Source organism: Neofelis nebulosa, chromosome 10 (assembly GCF_028018385.1).
Source record: "Neofelis nebulosa isolate mNeoNeb1 chromosome 10, mNeoNeb1.pri, whole genome shotgun sequence".
In the NCBI taxonomy this organism is placed as follows: domain Eukaryota; kingdom Metazoa; phylum Chordata; class Mammalia; order Carnivora; family Felidae; genus Neofelis; species Neofelis nebulosa.
The window spans coordinates 113,332,932-113,356,158 of NC_080791.1; the positions used below are offsets into that span (position 1 = coordinate 113,332,932).

Genomic DNA, 23,227 nt, shown 5'->3' on the forward strand with positions numbered 1-23,227 from the left:
AAAAAAAAACCAGAACATAGATGCTAACTGTCATTGTTTCTAGGCCTTTCAGTGGCCAGAGCTAGAGGACACGTGTGTTTGTGTATATGCACGTAGCATTTATGCATTGCACACGTATACAGTGTTACATTACACAGTTACGTAGATTAAATACACATACACACTGTTTCATGGTGGCAGTTGTTTGTAATTGAAATGTTGAAATCCAGTTGCCTACTTAGTGTCCTTTGCTTGCCCCCATCACTTGCTTAGAAAAAGAGGGGCACCTGGCTGGCTCAGTGGGTGGAGCTTGCGACGCTTGACCTTGGGGTTGTGAGGTCGAGCCCCGTGTTAGGTGTAGAGGTCACTTAAAAATCTTAAAAAAAAAAGAGTGAGGGAGCAGAGAGAGCTCCCAGGTATGGACTACCTTTGGAGTCAGGTGAGTGTGCTACGTAGGTTCCCGTAGAGTGTCAGTAAGAGGGCATTGGCTCAGCAGATGCTGAGAGTCTGCACCGGGGGCCAGATGATGTGCCCACTCTGTGGTTACAGTTGAGCCAGAGACACTTCCTTCCTCCTCAGTGTCTTGCTTCTTTGTTGGGAAGTAGTACAAATGTTGTGTGAGCCGTAAGGGCAGTGTGGTGGACGAGGCCGGTGAGTTTTAGGAGGACGGGCAGGGATTGCTATGTGCTGGGGGTGGGTCTGGGCAGGGCAGCGTAGGTGAGGGTGGGGACCCACAACGCTTGGACGTCTGGACGCTCCAGGAGCCGGCCGGGGCTGTGAGCCAGACTGCAGGTGCACGCTGGTTTTCTCTGAGGGACAGTTGCCTCATCCTTGTCCTTGGCCTCTGGGTCCCCTCAGGATGGCGGGGCGGCAGGAGATAGGTCCCTACATTGGGAAATGACTCTGTCCTCTTTTGGGAGATCTGGGGCTTAGACAGCTAAAGTGAGTGCCAGAAATCTCCAGGTCCCTTTCAGTGGATTTCTAACCGCTCAGGTAGTCAACAGAGGCTATCCAACGCCTTTAAAGTACATAATAAGTATTTCAAAACGTGTACTTCAGCTGCTTGCTACGTTTAGAAGTTAAATAAACATGGGGGCGCCTGGGTGGCTCAGTCGGTTGAGCGTCCGACTTCGGCTCGGGTCGCGATCTCACGGTTCGTGGGTTCAAGCCCTGCGTCTGGCTCTGTGCTGACAGCTCGGAGCCTGGAGCCTGCTTTGGATTCTGTGTCTCCCACTGTCTCTGCCCCTCCCCTGCTCGTGCTCTGTGTCTCCCTGTCTCTCAATAAGTAAAAATCTATTTAAAAAAAAATTAGAAATTAAACAAACAAAGCTAAGTAGGTGTGTGCTGATGAGTTTTAACTCTTGGCTCTTCTGTGGTGGGCATATTTTCAATTTTTTGGCCTTGTTTTCACCTCTTAATAGAAAAGCTCACCGATCAGGTGATGCAGAACCCTCAAGTTTTGGCAGCTTTACAGGAACGGCTTGACAGTGTGTCCCACACTCCTTCCAGTTACATTGAGACGTAAGTATGCTGTGCGTGGGCCCCTGGTGCAACTTTAAGAAAGGGAAAAAGACCGATTTCCTGGTTCCTTAGACTAGGAGTAAATGTCTTTCCCGTTGAGCAGACTTTGGGGGCTGGGAGCCGGGCTCCGGGTTCTAGAGAGGAGCGCCTGGGCTCAGCGTGTGCTAGAAGCGCAGGCCTGTAGGGGGTGGTGCAGCTCGGGGGCAGGGGGGCTACCTGGGCCCATGGGCCAGGCTCAGGGCGGGGCGCGGTCTCTCCCCGCTGCCCGCAGATGGGCGTGGTGACACTGCCTGGGAGTGGGAGACTTGAGGACACTGACGGTCTCTAGTTTTCTGGCTAGACTCTGGGCGAGGGGGCTGGCGTTCGTGGGGAGGAAATGCCGGGGGAGGAACAGGGTTTCGTGGAATGCAGTTACTTCCACGTTGGCCGCACTGCACGGACAGTGCCTGCGGGGGAGACTCTGGAGTTAATGTAACCGGTTGGAGGACAAGTGGATGTAGGCTATCAGGGTCCAGTTTGCTTAGAATCTTTTGTTATTTTTACTCCATGAGGAGGATTTGGAAAGCTAAAAATAATTGTAATTGTGTGATTAATGCAGAAAAGAGGGGCGCCTGGGTGGCTCAGTCGGTTGAGCGTCTGACTGGCTCAGGTCACGATCTCGTGGTTTGTGAGTTTGAGCCCCACATCGGGCTCTGTGCTGACAGCTCAGAGCCTGGAGCCTTCTTCCGCTCCTGCCTCTGTCTCTCTGCCCCTCCCCTGCTTGTTCTCGGTCTCTCGGTCTCTCTCTCTCTCTCTCTCTCTCAAATACAAAATTAAAAAAAATTTTTTTTAAATGTTTTTATATAAACACATTGTGCATTTTTTAAAATACACAAAAGAAATACAGGTATTTATGTATGTGCTGTTTCATTACGTCTTCACTGTGCCTCCTCTTTGCTGTCCTGCCAGCAGAAGGTCCTAGAAAGGGAACTGGATTTATGAGGCTTGCTAAAGGACCTTTACCTTGAGGTGGCCGGGGTCCTTTGTGATTTAAGGCTGTTCCGGTACTTTCTAAACGGTGCTGTGCATAGGAGCAGCTGGGACTGTTGTTGACGGAAGGTTAGTTCCTTCTGTGCCTTTCTGGAGGAAGGCTGTGGTGTCGTGTCCAGGCTAGTGCCGGCCCCGCCTTGAGGGCCCAGCCCAGGTGGACGCTGTCCAGGGGGCCGTGTGGGTCTGGGATGAGGCCCAGAGACCTGCTCTTTGTTCCAGATGGGGACCGAAAGCTTCAGGTTAAACTTCGTTCTGATGGGTTAAAAGGGTTTTGTTGGGTTTTTTTTAATCTGTTTATAAAAGTAGCATACAAACAAATATTTTTAGAGTATAGAAAAGCGTCAGGAGGCAAAGAAGCTCAAAGTTACCTGAGTCTGGAGGGGAATAGACCCCATTTGTCTGTGTCATGTCGGGTATCTCCCTCGGTGTGTGAGTGTGAACGCTTCTCTTGGTGCTAAATATTGTGTGAAAAGGTGATTGTGGACTCGCTGTGTTTTAGCCCTGCTCAGCTTGTCCTTATTTTCATTATTTTTAACTTTGACAAATGATGTCTCCGTGGACATATCAGCACATAAATATCTGGTTGTTTCCTTAGGATAAATTTTTGCAAGTAGAGTGACTGGGTCCAAGGAACATTCTGTAACATTCAGGTTCTAGTTTGCCTTTCAGGCTTCTCAAACCCAGGAGTCGTTTGGTTTTGGTTTTGGTTTTGGTTTTGGTTTTGGTTTTTGGTGGCTAGTTAGGTAAGGAAAAGGCAGCAGTTCTTGTAAATTAACGTTCTTTCAGATATTTTGTGGGATTGAACCTTTCTTCCACGTTTGATTATTTGTATTTTTTCTTTTGTTGATTAGTTGTCCGCTTCTGCCCACCCCCCCCCACCTTTCTTTTCCGTTGGGATGTTTGTCCTTTAACGGTGTTTCGGAGCCCTTTTCTGTAGTAAGGATGTTAATTCTGTGGTAAGCTACGTTTATCTTAAGAAAATTGAAAAGCATTCTGCCTTCTTTTGCAGCCATAAGGATGTTTTGCTTTTTATCTCGTGTCAGTTTACCCAAAGCGGTGAAGAGGAGAATCAATGCGTTGAAACAGCTGCAGGTGAAGTGTGCTCACATAGAGGCCAAGTTCTACGAGGAGGTGCACGACCTGGAGAGGAAGTATGCCGCACTGTACCAGCCTCTCTTTGACAAGGTGGGCGGCCCGCGCGGACATTTCACTCATGGATTTCAAATCTAAGTTGAAGTAAAACATCCACGTGTACCTAGTGATGAACCCTTGCATGTTACTCTTTAAGCCCTAAAACTTAGAATCTTGTTTTTTTTTTTAATGTTTATTTATTTTGAGAGAGAGAGAGAGACAGCAGGAAAGGGGCAGAGAGGCAGAGGAGGAAGAGAGAGAATCCCAAGCAGGCTTCCTTGCTGACAGCACAGAGCCTAATGTGGGGCTCGAACCCACAGACCATGAGATCGTGACCGGAGCCCAAACCAAGAGCCGGACTCCACTCAACCAACTGAGCCACCCCCCCTCCCCACCCCCCGCCTAGGCACCCCTAGCGTCTTAAGTTATAAAAGCATTCGGTTTTTCACAGATGTTATTTGCAAACTTAACTCTTGAGTTCCTGGATAACTTACTATAGCTCTAAGAAGGTCTCACTTTTACTTAAAGAGAAGGGAGTTCATCACCGGTGATGTTGAACCTACAGACGCGGAATCAGAGTGGCACAGTGAGAACGAAGAGGAGGATAAGCTGGCTGTGAGTATTTTTTTAACGAGTGCAGCTTGTGTTCTGTTGTTTCAGTGCAGTTAGAAATAAGCAACCTCTTGGAACAGGTTTCAGTCCTCGGTGTAACATCACCGAGGAAGGAGCTCCTCCCAGTAGGTGCGAATTCACTCTTAGGTTGGCTGTTGGGATCCCTCCGTGGCGGTGAGCACTGGGCGCCCAGCAGGGCTGGCAGCAGTTAAAACTGCGAACCAGACACGTCTCCCTTCTCGGTCTGGTCGTGGACGCCACTCGGTACAGCAGTGCGCTGAGATGTGGGGTCGGGTGGACAGGACTCAAGACATCAGCAGAGCCTCGGTCAAGAGAAAGGCACAGTCCCATGAGAGGAGGGGACACCCGCGTCAGCGGTCACTGCAAGGTCAGGGTCGTGAGGAGGGGGTGGTGGATGTCTGTGCCACCCTGCTCGGGGCCGAGCAGCGCCCGCGGAGCAGTGGCAGTGTGCCCGGGAGCTTTAGATCGGTGGAGAGCCTTCCAGGATTGGTCCCATTCCGTGCGACCGGAAGTTCCGCCTGATTTTGTTTGGGAGACCAGTGTCTTTTGTCCTCCGGTATTAGTTCTTAGGGAATTGTTTTGAAGTGCGTGCTAGTCTCAATAGCCTTAGAACCCGGCCTGGTTGAAGCAATGGCTACAGACGAGTATGTGAATGACGAGTATGAAGCAAGGGCTACAGCGAGTTGTGAATCGCTTCCTTATTGCTCAAGGAAGATCTTCTGTAAATTTAAAAAGCCCCTCGCGAGCGTTTCACGTGAGAATCCCGCATGAGGAGACGTTTGCACTTTCCAGTGGCTCCGTTTGGTGTTGTCCTTGACCTCCCTGGGCCCTCCCTCTCCTGGGCCCGCCCTCTCCTGGGCTTTGGTGTTAGAAAAGCCTCCCCCCACCCCCGCCACCCCCCAGGTTGCACGTAGCCTGTCCAGTCACCTCCCTGATGTTTGCATGGAGTTTCTGTCCCCATGTTAATAGTCACCTCCTTATCGTTTGGGGTAGACGCTGCTTGGCTGTTTCTTGTTGCCGAGGGGACGGGGTCTCTCTCCGGTGGTGGGTGGTTGTCCCAAGACGGACGTCTCCTAGAGCTGGTGCTGGACAGCCTTTCCTGAATTTGCTGGCACTGTGCCATGTTGTAAAGTTGTATCATGGAAATGCATCCGGATGGAATGCCTTGAATGTTTTGTTCCTTGGAAACGTTTAAAAGTGTGACCTGCTCGGTGGTCTTAGAGACGCGGGTTCCAAGAACAGTCTCTGAGAGAAGTTTCTGCAGGGTTCTGAAACTTCCGTTGTGCACCAAGCCATCGACTTCTTTGTGACTTTGTTGCTTTGCGGTAAGTGCTCTCTGTCGCATCTTTGCTCTTTTAGGGAGACGTGACAAGTAAAGTAGTCATCGCGGAAAAGGAAGTCGTGCCCGCAGAGGAGCCAAACCCCAAAGGAATCCCAGAGTTCTGGTTTACCATCTTCAGAAACGTAGATATGCTGAGTGAATTAGTCCAGGTGAGCAGATGTCCACGTCACAGAGAGCTCTTAGTCCGAAAGCTACTCACTTGTGAACCATCTGAGCGTTTAGTGGTTGGTCGTGGTGGCCGGAAAGGCCCTTTCGGTGACCAGCGGAGAGGGGGGCGGAGGGTGTCGCTGCTGGAACGCGCCCCACCCCCCCACCCCCGCTTCCATTGCGGTGCTGCCGGGAAGGCCTGCGGCTCTGGGGCTGAGCCGAGGCCTGGAGTAGCCTTCTCCCCTCCGCGGTGGCCTGCCGCCTCAGCCCAGAGTGCCGTTCCCCGTCTTACTGTGAGTGAACGAGTGCGGAGCTGTGAGGCCAGGAGGCCAGGAAGTTGGCCGGCAAAGTCAGTGAGCTGACCCAGGGGTTTCTTCTGGTTCTCTCTTCGGAGACGTGCAGACCAGCCGTCTTGGTCGACGCCCGTACGCGGCGGCAGCTGGCGGAGTGTGAAGGCAGTTGGGCCCTTGTCCTTCCTCCCTGGCATCGATGGTTCCCAGCACTCCGTGCCAGAGAGAGGCTGCCCCTGATTGCTGTCGCCGAGACCCATGGTCGGTGAACAGACTGGGTGGCTTCCTGGGAGTTCCTGCTTGACGAGCACAGAGTCCGGCAGGGCTGTGGGTCCAGCGCCTGGGGCTGTGTGCAGCAGCGGCTCAAAGACCACGCGTGTGGCTGCTTTGAAAAGGCCTGCTAGAAAGTTCTTTCTGCTCTGTTGATGATTAGGAGTACGACGAGCCGATCTTGAAGCACCTGCAGGATATTAAAGTGAAGTTTTCAGACCCCGGGCAGCCTATGGTGAGTACTGACCGAGCTCCTGCTTGGCGTCAGAAAGGGTCAGGCTGCTGAGGGTGAGGGGCTCGGAGCCGGGGCAGGGGATCCAGACCCGGCCCCCACTCGTGGGGTGGTCCCGAGCCAGACGATCGCCAAGAGCTAGGATGTTCTCCTGTGGCCTCCCTGGGCCCCGCCAAGCAGTGCTGCTGCACGGCCTGACAGGCCGCTCGGGCTGCCACCTGCCCGTGGCAGGTGGCCAGAGTCCAACGCAGGATTGGACTCGCTGGCCGTGCTGTCTGCCGTGCCGTGCGCTGCTTTCTGAGCTGGCTTGTCCCCTGCCTCCCCTGCCAGATGGCGTGATGGCGTCTTTCTCCTAAGCGTCTCCCGGGGTTGTGAGGCTCGGACGTGTGTGGAAAGGATGGTCGGTGTGTCCTCAGATTCGGGCGGCACTGTCCTAGAAACCCCAGATGCTAATGCCTGCAGGACGCTGCAGGGGGACCACGCTGAAGAATGCCCCCCCGCCCTGACTGCCACAAGGCACCTCTTTCCAGCACTCTTGCTGCGGTGTGGGAGGAGCGTGAGGCCGGCCCGCCCGCCACCCTGCGTGAGGGGGGGCCTGGCACGGGCACATTCGGGCCTGTTAGCCTGGCTCTGGCCGATGGGCTCCATTCCGGTGCCGGAGCAGCTCCAGCGCCACCCGGCTGACGGACTCGTGGCTTTCCGTTTCGGGCCCCGGGACGCGGCCCGGGGCCGTGGGTCTGGGGGAAGGTGCGGAGGGGCCTGAGACCCGGGGCCCGGCCGTTCTCCCTCCCGGTCACAGAACGCTGGCCCCACGCCATGGACGAGGGCCAGTGTCGCCAGGTGGGTTTCTCTCCCTGGTCCTGCGGGGGCCTTGTCGGAGGCGAGGGGCCGGGGCCATACTGCGTCTGTCTCTTCCACTTTTCCTGCCCGTCTCACTCTGGGAAGTGACATTTGGCTCTCCCGCCTGCAGGTCGAGGGTGAGGGTGCGGACCGTGGTGAAGCCTGCTCCCAGGCTGTGGGGCACCCCTCTCCTGCTGCACCGGGTCAGCCTTTTCTTTGGCCTGTGGGGGCGCTTGGCCACAGCGCCCCCTGGGGGCCGTGTGGGGCGGTCACGGGCCGGTGCTTGGATACCTGTGATCCTCCCCCCACCTTCCCAAGGGGTTGCGTGCATGCCGTTTTCAGATCCTGTGTCGGTTTTTTTCTAACACTTGTTCCTCACCTCTGAGTCATCTGGACTCCATTTATTTTTTAATGTTTGTTTATTTGCAGAGAGAGGAAGGAAGGAAGGGGCAGAGAGAATCCCAAGCAGGCTCTGCAGTCAGTGCTGAGCCCGATGTGAGGCTTGAACTCATGAACCGTTAGATCATGATCTGAGCTGAAGTCAAGAGTCAGACGCTTAACCGACTGAGTCACCGGGGCACCTAGACTCCATTTATTAAGTTTTCTCTTCTGGATCGGTCCTTTTTCCTTCTTTTCTTTGTTCTTACTAGACACCCGTTTGGTGACTTCCCGGGTCCGCGTTCTTTCTCGGCCTGTCTCCGTCTCTTGCAGAGGTTTCTAGACAGACAGGAGCCCTGGTGTTGGTCGACCGTGAGCCAGTCTTTTTTCCCTCGTGGCTCCCTGCGTCGGTGGAAAACTTAGGAAATACGGGGAAGCGCAGAGATCTCCGTCTTGCAGAAGTAGCTCGGCTGTGGACCCGGTTTCCACGGTCGTCTTTTACAGATGGTCATGAGCTGACTTAGACGCTAAAGTCAGAGGCACGAGAGCCGTGCAGCCTCAGGATGGAGCACAGCCAGTGCTTGCTTCTCCTCGTGACCGCCCGGCCGCCCTCCCTGCCGGGGTCCCCACGCTTGCGCTGCAGCAGACGGGGACCGCGTGTGCGGACGGTGTGGCGTGGGCGCCGCCGCAGCGGTGGGACCCGGTCGCGACCGCCCCTGGGGCCGCTGGGTGATCGGCCGCCGCCCCGTCCGAAGGGCTGCGCTCGGGTCAGCGTACGGGGGCCCCGGGTCTCGTTTGCCTTCCTGGGGGTTTCCTCAGTTCGGATGTGTCTCAGCGCAGTTTCGCCGGGGCAAAGGAGAGGAACGTGGGCAAGGCTCAGAGGCGCGCTTCGCGATTCTGCTGGCCATGTCTTGGTCCACGCTCTTTTTTGCGGTCCCCGTGCTCTCGTGTCCCTGTTGTGACGTAGCTGCAAGCAGCGGCAGATCAGAGCTCCCCACGCCGGCTCCGCAGACGGGAGCCCCCCTGCCGTGGGCCGTGCTGGGTGCGGGCTGCTGCTGGGCGTCCCCGCGGGAGCGCTGGCACCCTCTCTGGGCGAGCGCGAGCTCCGCTCTTACACGTGGGTGTGAGCGTGACGAGGCATCTGCTGCGCGTTTGCGGCTGACGCGGCTGCGGGGGTGTGTGTGTGACCGGCAGACGTGGCCTCGTCTTTGGGCCCTTTTCTCCCGTTGAACCCTTTCCGACTCCTCCCCATCGTGGGTTAGTTATTTTGGACCTGAACAGCGGCCTGCGGGGAGGAAAACCTGAGGACGGGGGATCGTACGCTGGGTTTGGAGAGCTGGTAGGGAAGGAAATGGCAGAGGACGAAGGGGATACCGTGGTCGGTGCAAAAGTGGGGAGTGACGGTGTGCCGCTCGCCAGCCCTCCCTGTCCCCGGCCACCTGTGCCTGCTTGTGGCCGCCGCCCCCCGCCCCCAACAGACTTGGAGCGATCGATCGCAGCCTCCGAACCGGGTGCTCTTTTTCCAGGACGGGTGGTGGTTTTAGCCCTGGGGGTTGGGCCAGATGGAGAAGGGGGGATTCCATTTGATGTTCTTGCTACGCTTTACTCCGCCAGACCAGTGACTTGTGCTCTGGATGGTCAGGCTTTCACTTCTCCCTTAGTGGATACGGTTTGGTCCTAGTCTTTTTTGTTCGTGTTTAAGATTTTACTTTTTTTTTTCTTTTAACTTTTTTTTTTTTTAACTTTTAGTGAGTGTTGAGAGATCGACAGAGCATGAGCCGGGGAGGGGCAGAGAGAGAGGGAGACACAGAATCCGAAGTAGGTTCCAGGCTCTGAGCTGTCAGCACAGAGCCCGACGTGGGGCTCGAACTCACGAACTACGAGATAATGACCTGAGCCGAAGTCGGTCGCTCAACCACTGAGCCCCCCAGGCGCCCCTGGATTTTACTTTTTTTTTTTAATCTCCACACCCATCATGGGCCTCAGACTCAGCCCTGAGATTAAGAGTCTCATGCTCCAGCAGCCAGGAGCTCTCAGTCTTAGTCTTTTTAATCTGTTTTTTTTTTTCCCAGTTAGTAATTATGCCATTATTAAGAAGATTGAAATAGGTAACATTTAGCAGGCGTTGCCTATGAACTTATATGAACTCTATTCTAGTCAACTCGGAGAGAGAGAGAGGATTGTTACTTCCATTTTATAGATAGATGAGGAGACAAAAGCACAGAGACACTGAGTAACTTCCCAAAATCGCACCGCACTTAGAGGCAGAGTGTTGTGAACCCAGGCTGTCTGAACTCGGAGTCAGTCTTGTAAATTGTGTCTGTAACGTACTTAACCAAGATCATCTTTTTTTCCTGAAGATGGGGCTGAGGTGAGTGTCTTTGCACATATTGGCACATCCATCCGGGTGTCTTTTTTACATGGAATATAAATTCCTTAGATTTATTTTACTTTCACTAATTTTTGGATTGTGCCAGATGGTCCCTTGTAAAACTGTTCACAGTACGGAGGGCACCTGCTTTCCCAACACGCTTTGCGAGTATGACGTTATCCGTACGGACTGGAAAACTAGAATCTTTCTTCCTGGCCGCTTGACTTTATTTGTGACCTGACTGCTCCTTTGTACACACCTTGTGTCCGTTTTTCCTCTCCGGTTCTAGAGGGCTTTGTGAACAGAGGATGCTGTTGTCCTTTGTGTGGCTTGAGGAGGCCCCGTCAGTGCTCCCGCACCCCACAGGGCCTGGCCCCTTTGCACGGCAGGGAGAGGGGGGCTGGGCCGCGGCCACCTCCTTTCCCCATCCACACCCCCACCTTGGCAGGGTGGGCCAGGGGCAGCAGACAGAAGCTGGGATCCCTCAGGAGAGCGTGGACCCCGCTGGGGAGGGGGCCTCGGGGGCCACGTGCGCTCTCCTGGGGCTGGAGTGCGGCAGGCGGCCCCCCACCTGTCGTTTGTGTCTGGACTCTGTACCGGTGTTTTTTGGAACAGAAGTTTTTCTTGCCACGTGGCCGTCGCTGTTGAGCTGTTCAGTGGTGGCTTCCGTCTGTGGCGGCGCGCTCGGGAGAGCTGGTTTCCAGGACGCGCCGCGCGGCTCACGAGATCTGTCACTGGTTACTTGTGTTTTCAGCCGTGCTCACCCGGAGTTTCTGTCTTCAGTCTTTTGTCTTAGAGTTCCACTTTGAACCCAACGACTACTTTACCAACTCAGTCCTGACAAAAACATATAAGATGAAGTCAGAGCCAGACAAGGCCGATCCTTTCTCCTTTGAAGGCCCTGAAATAGTCGACTGTGACGGGTAAGGAGACGCCGCTCCAGCTTCGTTTTGTGAGACAGAAGCAGGTGACTGCAGAGCTCCACGCGGAAGAGAAATTAGGAATAAAGCAGAAAGTCTGTAATCTCCTTAAAAGCCCAGTAGACAGAGAGATTTAAGTTAAATAGTCTTTCTGTTTGGGGCTATGATGGCCTGTGCTGGGAAATGTGTCATTCACGAGGTCACACGTGCCAGCGTGTAGGGTAAGTGGCCGGGTTTCCTCCTTGGAGGAGGCATTGGCTGCTGTAGTCCCCTGACACGAAGCTGTCCTCGCTGAACTGATAAGTCACCCTCGGCCAATATTTGTTGAGCGAATGGACGAGTCTGTGCAGGGCAGCGTTGGTCCATTGCTTCCTCGAAAAGTGATGGGGCAGTTTAATTGTTGTTTGACTCGTGACCCAGCACCTCGGTGATTTCAGGCGAGATCACCAGGGAGACGGTGTGGTTTGGAGTTCATTCCTCGTGGTCTGTTCTATCTTTGAGTCCAAACCATGAGCCTTACTCACTGGAGCCAGGTGCTGCCGTCTCCCCGTGTGACAGTTCTGCGCCTCGTCAAGACCCTGCCGGGCTCCAATGGCCATGGTGACTCTGTCAGATCATTTCCCAGGCCCAGGCTGTCGTCGTGGAAACAGTGTCCTGAGCAGACACTAGTCACGTGCTGCCAGGGGCTGCCTGTTGAGCCACAGTGATGGGAAGATTAGAAAGCCGGCCGGGCTCACCCCCCGGCAGGGCCCCCATGGCAGCCGGCAGCCGGCGTGCCGTGTGCCCCGGTTGCGAATGCTGCCAGGGGTCGCCTGCCGCCTTCCGGCAGCTTGGTCTGCTTGCTTAGCTGCCTTGAGAATTTGGGTGCGTGAGTTGGTCCAGCTGTGCTCTGGGGCCAAGAGACAGCAGGTGATAACCTGTGCGCATCATTCGGGCACCCTAGCCCCGCGCTGACCGGGCTCGGCCACGGAAGAAGTACAGAAGGTCTTGGGGGAAATGCGTCACGTGACGCTTAAGGCAGTGCTCCCAACCCGGATGGCGGCAGACCGCCCCTTTGGCCGTTCTGCTGTCGCTGACCTTCGGATGCGCCTGGGCGGGCGGGGACCCACGGGTGGGTTCCTTTGACAGGGTTGTCCGGGTTAGGCGCGTGGCTCTGCTTTGCTGGGCTCCCCTGTGGCAGGTGTACGTGTGCGTGACGGGCGTCTGTCTCTGCAGGTGTGTCATTGACTGGAAGAAAGGAAAGAACGTCACCGTCAAAACGATCAAGAAGAAGCAGAAGCATAAGGGCCGAGGCACGGTGAGGACGATCACCAAGCAAGTCCCCAACGACTCGTTCTTCAACTTCTTCAGCCCGCTGAAAGGTGAGTGGTGGCGCTGGGAGCGTCACGGACGAGCTAGAGTCACTTACCCTCAGGGTCCTGTCCGGCGGCCCCTGAAAACGACACACAGAAGACCGTTTCTCGTGAGTGTGCGCGCGCACACGCACGGGGAAGTGCAGGCGCGCGGTGGCACGTGGGCTGCTCGCCCTCGGCCGCGGGCCATCGCGCTCTGGGCTCGCTGCCTTCACCGCTCGGCCCCTCTCTCCCTGGGTCTGTCTTGGAGCCTCCGGGATGCCAGTGCCTGCTGCTGTGGGGGTAGACACAGCTGTAAATGCAGCGCTTCGGCTTCCTTGTTTGAGAAGGAGCCCTTTGGAGCCTTGCGTCCACGGTGGCCGCCACCCGCACGCGCTCCCTGGGAAGTAGACGCGGCTTCGCTCTGGAAGGCGGTGCGTTTGCTGGAAGCCTCCAAACTGGGTTTTAAGTAATTGAAGAAAGTTGAAGTGAGACTGAGTGGACTCCATTTGGGCAGGTGACTTCGGGGACCCTGAAACTGTACTGTCCTGGTCATATCACTCTACAGATGGGCCAGGGGTCCCTGAACCGTGCACCGAAACTTTGTGGTAGATAAATGACTCATCCAACGAGTATTATTTATTTATTTGTTAAATGTTTGTTAATTTTTGAGACAGAGCGTGAGCAGGGGAAGGGTTGGCGGGGGGTACAGAGGATCTCGGGCAGGCTCCGTGCTGTCAGCACAGAGCCCAGTGTGGGGCTAGAACTCACGGACCATGAGATCATTCCCTGAGCTGAAGTCGGACAGCTGAGCCCCCCAGGCACCCCTTAACCTACCTTAACAGCTATTGTTAAGGTAGTCAGAGAAACAGGGTAAGTTTGTCGTGTGACGAATGTGACAAGCTTATCGGGTGATGAGCTCTGTGAAAAACGAGTATGAGGTGACAGTGGGTTGGTGACAGATACTCAAGAAAAAGTACCAAAATCGATAAAATGCTTTTTGAAATGATGGAAATCTAAGATGGCCTTTTTGTTCTTAAATCTAAGAAACAGGTCCCAAAGTCAAGGGAGCAAAGCCCCAGCCCCCAGGCCAGAGTCCCCAGACCCGAAGCTCAGCCCGTGGGGGGCACGGTGGGGGGCTTACATGCCGAGGCTGGGGGACGCGGGCCGCAGGGCTGGGTTTTGCCCGCCGGGCCCCAGCCCCCACCCCGCGGTCAGCCTTCGCCTCCTGACGAGACCCGGCCTGGAACGAGCACTTCTGAAGTCGGGGGTCTGAGCGTCCCTGGGCTTTGTTGACTTTTCGGACCCTGTCCTTCCTGTCACGCTCGGTCCTGGGCCCGGCTCTGGTTAGGCACCACGAGCTGGGCGGCTGTGTGTGTGCCGAGTGGCACATCGGCGAGGCGTGCGGTGCTTTGCTGCCCGCAGGGCATCTGTTCGTTTGGCAGGAAGGACGTCCCACGGACCCAGCCGAGGGGCGCTGCTTTGGTGACACGGCTCTGCCGTCCCCCTTCTCGGCGGGGTCCTGCGCGGGCTTGCGGGGCACGGGTGCGAGCTCCGCTTGTGGCATAAAGGCACAGAACGGCCAGTGTGCCGCCACTCGGTGGGCCTTTCCACCTGTCAACCCTAACCTGCTGGGCATGCCTTCCCCCTTGGCCCTCTGCACAGGTCTGCGGGCGGTGTGGGCAGCGGGCAGAGAGGCGCAGGGCCGGGCTGTGCGCTGAGGCACTCGACCTGTCCGCCGGGCCGCCCGAGGGGGCTTTACCCAGGCCCTGGCTGTCCCTGTAACGTTGATGTGTTTTGTCTTTGTCTTCTAGCCTCCGGGGATGGAGAATCACTGGTAAGATTTGTGTCGTCCTCAGAGTCTCCTTTGTGTCCAGCGTTTTTGCCTGCCTTCCCTTTAGTCCTGCTTCCTCCTCCCTTAGACCCGGGGGGCGTTTGTGTCCTTTGTGTCCACTGCACCATGAGGCAGGTCTGGAGCACGTGTCCCCGTGCCCCTGCCTGCCAGGCCGCCCGGAGCGCGGGCACAGTGTGGGTGGGAGGGCGTGGTGCTCGTCTCATGGAAACGAGCCGTGTTGACGTTTTCCCCTGTCAGGATGAAGACTCGGAATTCACGTTAGCCTCCGACTTTGAAATCGGACATTTCTTTCGGGAGCGGATAGTCCCGCGGGCCGTGCTGTACTTCACGGGCGAGGCCATAGAGGACGACGACAACGTACGTGGGCAGCGACGCCCTGAGGGGCAGCTGGGGGTCGCTGGTGGCGGGGCAGATGGCAGGGGCGGAGCGGGACTCTGGGGGGCCCCAGAGCGGAGTGCCAGCCTGTCCTCGGAAGGCCCCGGTGCTTGCCGTGTCCTGCTTACTGACTTCAAGCTTTGGGTAACTTTGAAACGGGAGGAAACTGTCACTCAAGGAGGTCTGGCACAGCAGACGGCCATCCGCCGAGCTGACCCCTGCTAGCCTATGGCGTACCAGCCCCAGAGACTGGGGGCCCGCGCTGCATAGAAGCGTGGCCGGGCTGCTCTCTCGGCTTGAGCACAGTCTCGCGAGCTGTCCTGTGGTCACCGGAGACAGTTCTCCCCGTCGCAGCTGAGGCCCGGGTCACTGGGTCTGCTTGATTTATGGAAATACAGTTTTGTAGCTTGCTGCTGCACGTGTTTTAGATGGTATTTACTCTCTGGCTTTTAGGGCTCTTGGGTGTTCCAGACGGTTCTAGGTCTCTTTTCTGAGGGGTCTGCCGAGGCCTTAGACGGGGCAGCGGGAGCTAGGCAGATTCCGGGTGCTTGGCGCCCAGGGGCAGTGCAGGCCTGCTTCCCACAGTTCTCTTCTGTGCTCACGGTCGTTGTGGGGGGGGTCAGCTGTAGAGTCGGAGACCATCTGAGATGAGCTAATAACTTGCATCCCGGGCTGGGGCAGGAGGCGGCTGTGGGGTGGGGTCGTGTCGTGTCAGCTGTGTAAGCGGCACGGCTGAAATTGATGCCACAGGTGGTGGACCGGCCCGTCCGGTAGAACTTTCTGTGCTCCCCTGCCCACACTGTCCGATGCAGTAGGACCGCCTGATGGGACGCGTAAAGATCGTAACTGAGGTCGTTGGCAACCGAGGAACCGGTTGTCTGGCTTTATTTAGTGTGGCCCAAGACTCTCGTGACTGCGCGCCCCAGAAAGCTCGTCTCCAGACCGGGGGTTCCCGGACTTCGTTGATCACACACCCACGAGTTTTAAAACTTGAGGGGGCAGCGCCCGCGCGTGTTTATTTAAGGGGCAGGCACAGCGGACGGCACGGCTTGCCTTCCGCGTGGACGCGCTCGCGCACGACGCCCCGCGTGCAGGCGCGGCGCAGAGCTGCGGAGGGGAGCCGCACCCTGACTGCTCAGACCGGGGTCCTGACCCCGCGGCAGCCACGCGGCAGCCTCTGCTGCGGTGTCCGCCCGGGACAGTGCGGTCAATGGTGGGCAGTCTGGTGACGCGTCGAGCTGTGAGAGTAGCTCCTGTTGACACGCTCCTTCGTGCCTGTCGGGTACAGGTTAACCTGCAGACGTCCGTGGCGTTGGCAGCCTCGCCCAGGCCCCGCGCGTTGTGCCGGGGGGACCTGCTCGGTTCCCACGCTCTCCCGGCCGAGCTCGCTTGCCCCGCGGGCTCCACACCTGCACCCCCACCTGGGGGCCGCCGCTCTGCGTGAGTGTCAGGCCCCTCCGGGTCCAGAGCGAGGTGATCTGCTGAGAACCTCAGGAAAGCCGTGCTTGGGCCCGTCGGAGGCCAATTCCAGTCGGAGGCTGCGCTGAAACGCACTTAGCTGCCAGACTCCAAGCCAGGGTCTTCCTCTGCCACAGGCTGGTCGGGGCACAAGGGGGAAAGGGCCCTGGGGTGTGTTCAGACACCTGCCGGCGCCGGAGGGCGCGCGCCCTGGGCCCCCCGGCCCCCCGCTCTCCGGAGTTCTGTGTGAGCTGTCACTGAGGGGACGTGTGTGGACTCCAGCGAGGAAAAAGCCTGCTTAAATGGGTCCCTTGTGCCGTGCAGGCAGTAGCGATAAGGTTTGTTTTGGGTTTGGTTTTGATCGGAGTCTGATGTTTGGAGCTTGAATGAGAGCCTGACCCGTGACGTCTTTGGACCTGGGAGAAATTCATTCAAGACCAGCCAGCTACAGTGTTGGGGGTCTCTTCTGCACGCCTCAGTTCTGACCTCTTTTAAAGGTTAAGCACCAAGGTTTTATCATACTTCTAACACATAAACGTTTACCCCTGTATGAGACATAAAATGCCGTGGAAATTCATGCATCTTTGTAGTAAACGCCCTCTGCCGGCTTGCTTAGGTCAGCCAGTTTCCCAGGTGAACCAGTATGTTCTCATGCTGACCAGCCTCCACCACCCCCCCACCCCCCACCCCCCATCCTTAGGCCTTGTTTTCAGTGGTTTTCAGCTACCCGGAGTCCTGTGACCGCAGTGGGGCTTGTGAACACGAGGCCCCGCAGCGCTGGCCGCAGCCTAGTCCCCGTTCCAAGGCCAAGATGCCCAGCGGCAGACCCTCCCCTTAAGAACTGGGCCTGGAACGGGTGCTGCCGACCGACCTCTTTCCTTGGGCCTGACCAGTAGGGGCACTTGACGGGGGGACTGTGTCTGGGTCGGGGCGCCCTTGCGCTCCAGAGACTTAAAAACTTGTCTCTGTTTTCTTTTTTCAGTTTGAAGAGGGTGAGGAAGGAGAAGAGGAGGTAAGACTTGGCCCGCGTGGAGCGTCCCTTCCCTGCGGCCGCGCCGGGCCGCCCCTGCTCGAGTGCGTGAGGTCGCGGAAGCACAAGACCAGTTACACCCAACTTGTGCGGAGCTGCCTCCGGGGGCTGCACCCTGTTAAAACCAGGGGGGCGGCCGACCCTGCGTTTTCAGCGGTGTGTTGATGCCCAGTATCTGCGAGGGGATGAAGTACCCAGAAGCCATTGTGTCCGGAGGGGGTGACATCAGTCCCGGACAGTGATCGTTGATTCCCTCTCAATCCAGGGGTCGTTTAGTTGGCTTGGGGCAAGTGAAGCCCCCAGAGTTTAAGTCCCGTCCGCTCAGCTCCTTCTCACTCTCTTGTGCAGGAACTGGAAGGTGACGAGGAGGGAGAAGATGAGGACAATGCCGAAGCCAACCCCAAGGTCAGTTGTCGGGGCTGCGCGCACCTGCGAGCCCCGCGCCGTGTGCTCAGACGGCCCCCCACCGGGAGGCGCTGCGGGTGCGGGGCCCGTGGGTCCTCCCGTCAGTCCTCGAACAGGGGCTATTCGGACACCTCAGGTGTCATTTAGTGTGAGGTGTAGGTATCCAGCCAGTGCTTTTCCAGCTCCTTCCTGAGCTGCCGTTTGTTTTCTTAACTAGGCAGGAGGGCAGCCTTAGTTTCCAGATCTTTAATTCTTCTAAGACAATGACTAAATGGCGACGCGGTAAACTCCTGTGTGTTTAATTTTGGAAAAGAGGGACTTTGAAAGGAGGGACTTTGGGGCGTTGTTATTATTTCTTTTAACGAGTAGAGTAATGAAGTTGTAGACATAATCTTGTGACTGTATTTGGGCTGAGATTACTCGGAAGCCGCGTGTAAATATCTCCAACGATTGCACATAAACTAGGAAGCTTTAGTTAAGCAAACAAAAAACCAGCTGAGGAGAATGGGCAACTCCATTAAGTTTATCTGTAGAGGTGAGTCTTGGCTTCTGGTCTCAGGTCAGCTTAAATGAAGGCACCTGGCCGCTTGCCACAGCCTCTGAATCCAGAACCGCTTTAACGCGGTCCCGAAGCTGCACGTCGTGTCTGCGAGCGCGAGATCAGTAACGCGCCGCAGCTTAGAGTTAAATCCGCGGTGGGCCAGCAGAGCCCTGACGTCCCCTGCGTGTGCTAACTGGATCTCGGTGTAGCTAGACACTGTTGGTCCGTCCGTCCCCCGTTTTGCCCCGAGTGGGACGTGCGTAAACTATCGGCATAATAACCCAGCTCTGTAAGTGGTTTTGTTTTGTTTTGTTTTGTTTTTTAACAGCAAGTCTTTCCGTAAATGCACGCTTACTGTACTGGCTCCTTCTAGGGAAGGATGGGAGGGAGGCGTCACACTTTCAGAAACGTACCACGTGAATTCTCCTCTGGGCGTAAGCTCACGGAGAGGGGCATCTTTGCAAAGCCGGCCCGCGCACCTCGGCAGGACTGCCGTGCCCGCGCTCGCCTCCGCGACACCGGGGCCCCGCCTCGGGTGGCCCCCACCGGGCCGCCTGCTCCTCCCTGCTCTCCCGCTGGCGCACACGCCCACAGTTTGGATTCTAGAGCCGAGACCGCGTCCAGACTCGGGGCCCGGCTGCCTCCGGTCTCCCCTGTTGCCGGCAGTGAGGGCTCCGTTGTCGCGTCGCTTCCTTCTTGTTGTCTGTCCTCTCCTCTCTCCTCACCGAGCCTTCTGTCTCCTGCCACGTCTGTTTTGCTGGAAGAGCATCCTCTCACCAGTAACGTGACACGGGGGAGGGCGGTCGGGGCTCGCGCTCCGTGGGTCTCCATCTGTGGTGTCGGTCAGGGGAAGGAGAGCGGTGACTGAACGAGTAGCCTCGCCAACGTGAGGCCCCGGGACCGCCGGGTCTGGGCAGCCAGAAGGGCCCGAGTCTGGTCCTGCGGAGGGATTTGTCCCGTCAGGGTCTGCACAAGTGGAGGCAGACGGGGACAGGGGCTGTTTGGGTACTAAAGGGACAGGTGTGATGGGTGGGGGTGGTTCATCTCAAGCTCGAGATTTTGCAGCCGTTGGTGTCATGAGAGAGTCTCTGTTTCTGTCGGTATAATTTTGTGCAGTTTATTTTCCTTTGTGCTGACGGTTCCTCTCAATTTTTTCCCCACGTAGGTGCAATTTTTGTCTGCTAATCATTCATACGTTTCTAGGTAAGGTGGAGCTGTATTCGTTTCTAACCCAGTCTCCTGGCCCGTGCCTTACGGTCGTGCCTCACTGTCCGCTCTGCGGACAGAGAGGAGGCTGCCGGCCAGGCACATCCAGTGTGCACCAGGCTGAGCGTGCGGCTTCCTGAAGAACAGTATTTTTGCGCAGGGGGTCTGTTGTGTATGCGGCTTTTTGGTTTTTGTTTTTAAGTTGTTTTTAATTCAATTTCTGTCTTAAGTTTACACCCTAGTTACTTAGCGTCTGGTGCAACAATGATTTCCGGAGTAGATTCCTTGGCGCCCCTCCCCCATTTAGCCCCTCCCCCCTCCCACACCCCCTCCAGTAACCCTCTGTTTGTTCTCCGTGTTTTAGAGTCTCTTATGCTCTGTCCCCCTCCCTGATTTTATCTTGTTTTTGCTTCCCTTCCCCTATGTACATCTGTTTTGTCTCTTAAAGTCCTCATGTGAGTGAAGTCATATGATGTTTGTCTTTCCGTAATTTCGCTTAGCGTAATACTGTCTACTTCCGTCCACGTAGTTGCCGATGGCAAGATTGCATTCTTTTTGATGGCCGAGTAAGACTCCGTTATAGATGTACATACACGTCCCACATCTTCTTGATGCATTCATCCATCGATGGCCATTTGGGCTCTTTCCATACTTAGGCTATTGTTGATAGTGCTGCTATAAAACATTGGGGTACACGTGTCCCTTCGAAACAGCACCCCTGTATCCCTTGGATAAGTACCTAGTAATGCAGTTGCCCGGTCAGAGGGGAGTTCTATTTTTAATTTTTCGAGGAACCTCCATCCTGTTTTCCAGAGTGGCTGCACCAGTTTGCATTCCCACCAGCAGTGCAAGAGGGTTCCCCCTTTCTCTGCATCCTTGCCAGCACCTGTTGTTGCCTTGTTTTTTTGTTTTTTTTTAAGTAGCCTCCACATCCAGCATGGAGCCCAGCATGGGGCTTGAACTCATAACCCTGAGGTCAGGAGTCAGACACTTAACCGGCTGAGCCGCCCAGGTGTCCCTGTTTTGTGTACCTCTAAAACTGACTGTCAGAAACTACATTTGCTCCTGCTCTGCAAGCCCAGTGTTCGTCTCTGACCGAGTGGCAAAGGCATGACTGGTGTGGCACTTTGACAGGACGGCCCTCCAGGAAGAGGACCGTGAGTGAGGGCCCTGGGAGGTGGAGACCGTGTTGCCTGGGCTGTGCTGGGACCGACCAGCCACACCCCTTGCGGTAGGAACGAGCCCATCGCTTTTTCTCGATGTGTTTCTAGTGATGGTTTCTACTTTCTAATCAGGTGTGGTGCAGGCCGGTGGGTCATAAAGGGCTACCTAAGCCTCGTGCCAGAATCTTTGTGCCCAAAGCTGTGGTCTGGTGTAGCGTTAGTAGCAGGTGCCGGTGTGGCTGGCTGCTGGAGAGTTCTGAGCGGGTAAGAGCCAGCAGCAGTCTCCTGGGGGCCGCCCACCCCCCACTCCCGTCCCCCACGGCGAGGGCCATCGTCGCCATCGCAGCTCTGTTCCAGTCATCAGCTCCTTCCCCCCGAGGACACTGTCCTCACTTGGCGGGGTTGGGGGGGGAGGTGGTCCGGGGTGGTGGTCGGCAGGTGCCACGGGAGGCGATGCTTACACCCAGGAGAGGAAGGCTGAGCAGCAGCGGCCGCTTATACAGCGGAGCCTGTGAGCAGGAACTTGAACTTCCCGCCGCAGGTGACCAGCTGATCCTGACCATCATTTAGACCAAACACCTTTGAGCGTCTGTCTGCATTGCCTTCCTGTCTCCCTCGCGTGGGCTCGTTCTCATAGACGAGGCCAAAGAAACGTTTTAGCTAGGGGAGACGTGCGGCCTCGGGCCCGCGTGTTTGAAGGGTCGAGTGCACGGATGACAGCGCGATTGCTTGGTTCCCGCCGCCCCACCCTTCTGATGGACCAGCAGCCAGGCTTGCTCCACCCAAGCCCCGCTCCTCCCACCCCGCCAGTCACTTGGGAGCGTCCGCAGCCCAGCAGCCCGTGTCTCTAGGACAGAGGGACCCTCCTGGCGTGTGGCCACCCCGGGTAACACCGGCGTGCCTCGGCAGTTTTCGCAGTCCTGTGGCGATGTCATCAGGTTCTTGCCGGGGTCCCAGCTTCTCCGGGGTGGGGGTTGGGGGGAGGCGGCCGCTCCCCCCGTAGTCGGGCAGCTCTTGGGCCCTGGGGCCGTGGGCCCCCGTGACGCAGTGCCGGCCATGTGCTTGGTGGCCCTTCTCCACTCCTTCCCCGGCACGTGTCGTCTGGGAAAACTTGTCTTTTAAATGGTTCCCAGACAGGCAGGGTTTGGGCTATTAGAGTGTGCCTTTGAAACCCCTGCCTCCCTTCCTTTGATAATCAGTGGCGTTGAGTGACTGAGCCGTCATCAGACTCTGTGATGTGAAACAGAGGGTGCTGGGGCTCAGTGCAGTTTTGTTTTGGCCTGTGTCACAGATTGAAAACCATTGGTGTCTCGTTGATGAGATGAGAAGCTCTGGGATTCTGGGTCACCTTTACCAGCCAGGACTTGTGTCCCTGTGGATGCTGCTCCCGCAGGTGGGGCCGCCAGCTTCTCTCCTGGTCTTGGTTGTCGTGAGGCCCTGTTGCCTCCAGTAGCCTTTATCACCTAAGCTACCGAATGTGTTTTGAGTGAGTAGGTGATACGTTCTCAGGCTTGCAAACCTATACATATACGTGTGAAATCACCCAGACTTCACATCGTAAATTGTTTCCCACCCAGTGTTGCAAAACACTGTATATGTGGAACCCTTCGTGTGCGGAAAGGTAGAGAAGTCCCTCCTGTCCTGTGCCGCCCTCCCCTGTTCCCGCCTTCTCCCCCTACGCGACCACCTCCTTTGCCCCATCTCCTCTAACCCACTTCCTTGTCGCAAATACGATTGTGGAGACACACGCCCTCCCCTCGCGCACGGACAGCTGCCTGCGGCTCCCCCCCTCCTGCCATCGCTGCACCTACGGAGAACCAGCAGCCCGGCCCGGGGCCTCCTCGGCTGCCTGGGTGGGTCACCTCCGGGTGTGTGGGGTGGGACTTTGATCTTTTCTAGCCTGGATTTCTGGTCACGTGTGTTTTGTTTTGGTGCCCGGCCTTTTCAGCGGTATTTTAGATGAGCGGGTGCCGGGCGGGTGCCAGGGCCAGGACCCCCTCCCAGAGCGGCCCCGCTGCTGGGGGTGCTGGACAGAGAGCTGGGGCCCGGCCTCGTCCCCGTGCCCTCTCCATCCGCTTTCACAGGGTCCCAGATGTCGTTTCATGTTTCTGCGGACTCTGCATGTGATTCTTTTCCTGTCTTCAGTGTGATTTTCTGGAGAATGAGCTGGAGCTTCCACCGTAGCAGCTGCCAGTTCTGTTTAAGCAGAAGTTTCTTCTGGACCACGTAGTGCGGGGGTTTTAGCCTCCCTAGGCTTGCCAGATCGTGTTCCGAGTGATGTGTAGCCTTGGCAGCAAGAATTCTAGGCGACTGACATACGATTATATGCTGAGGACGGTCAGTGACCTCGTCGTGTGAGTCGGGCTGTTGGTGGCTTTGCACAAAACGCGTGGATTTGCTAAATGTGCTCGTAAAGGTGGGAGACAGATTGTATCGAGGTGAATGTGCTCTTCTGTGCTGAGGAGACCCCCTCTCTCCCTGACACCTTTTCTGGAAGGGTAGGGTTCCCACTTGGGGAGGGACATGGGGGCGGGGGCGGTGCGTGCAGCCGTCGCAGGGGCCTCCCGGCGTCAGGTGTGGCTGCTCGGCTGGCTGCCTCTGGCCCACACTGGGTGGGTGGCCCCCGTTCGTCTCCGGTGTTGAGCCTGTCTCAGGGGTGGCGGGAGCAGAAAGGGGGAGTCTGCTGCTCTTACACGCAGGCGGCGTTTAGGGGGCCGCCATGAAGCTTCGAGGCCGCCTTGCAGCTCTGGAACACGGGCCCTCCTGCACGCGTGCTCAGT

At 56.6% G+C, this 23,227-nt stretch overlaps 1 protein-coding gene across 3 annotated transcripts in view; it reads left to right on the plus strand.

Annotated features, from left to right (window-relative positions):
* The window catches only part of NAP1L4 (nucleosome assembly protein 1 like 4), a 47,824-nt gene that overhangs the window by 22,819 nt on the left and 1,778 nt on the right, over nucleotides 1–23,227 (plus strand). For 2 of the 3 annotated variants that reach the window (XM_058690010.1, XM_058690011.1), the window contains 11 exons: nucleotides 1,401–1,500; nucleotides 3,573–3,714; nucleotides 4,189–4,275; nucleotides 5,653–5,784; nucleotides 6,506–6,577; nucleotides 10,947–11,086; nucleotides 12,299–12,444; nucleotides 14,229–14,251; nucleotides 14,507–14,626; nucleotides 17,085–17,114; nucleotides 17,481–17,537. In XM_058690010.1, the coding sequence (XP_058545993.1) occupies nucleotides 1,401–1,500; nucleotides 3,573–3,714; nucleotides 4,189–4,275; nucleotides 5,653–5,784; nucleotides 6,506–6,577; nucleotides 10,947–11,086; nucleotides 12,299–12,444; nucleotides 14,229–14,251; nucleotides 14,507–14,626; nucleotides 17,085–17,114; nucleotides 17,481–17,537 (1,049 nt within the window). Of the gene's footprint in view, nucleotides 1–609; nucleotides 631–1,400; nucleotides 1,501–3,572; nucleotides 3,715–4,188; nucleotides 4,276–5,652; nucleotides 5,785–6,505; nucleotides 6,578–10,946; nucleotides 11,087–12,298; nucleotides 12,445–14,228; nucleotides 14,252–14,506; nucleotides 14,627–17,084; nucleotides 17,115–17,480; nucleotides 17,538–23,227 lie in introns of those variants that run through there. The other variant, XM_058690013.1, reaches the window with a different exon arrangement.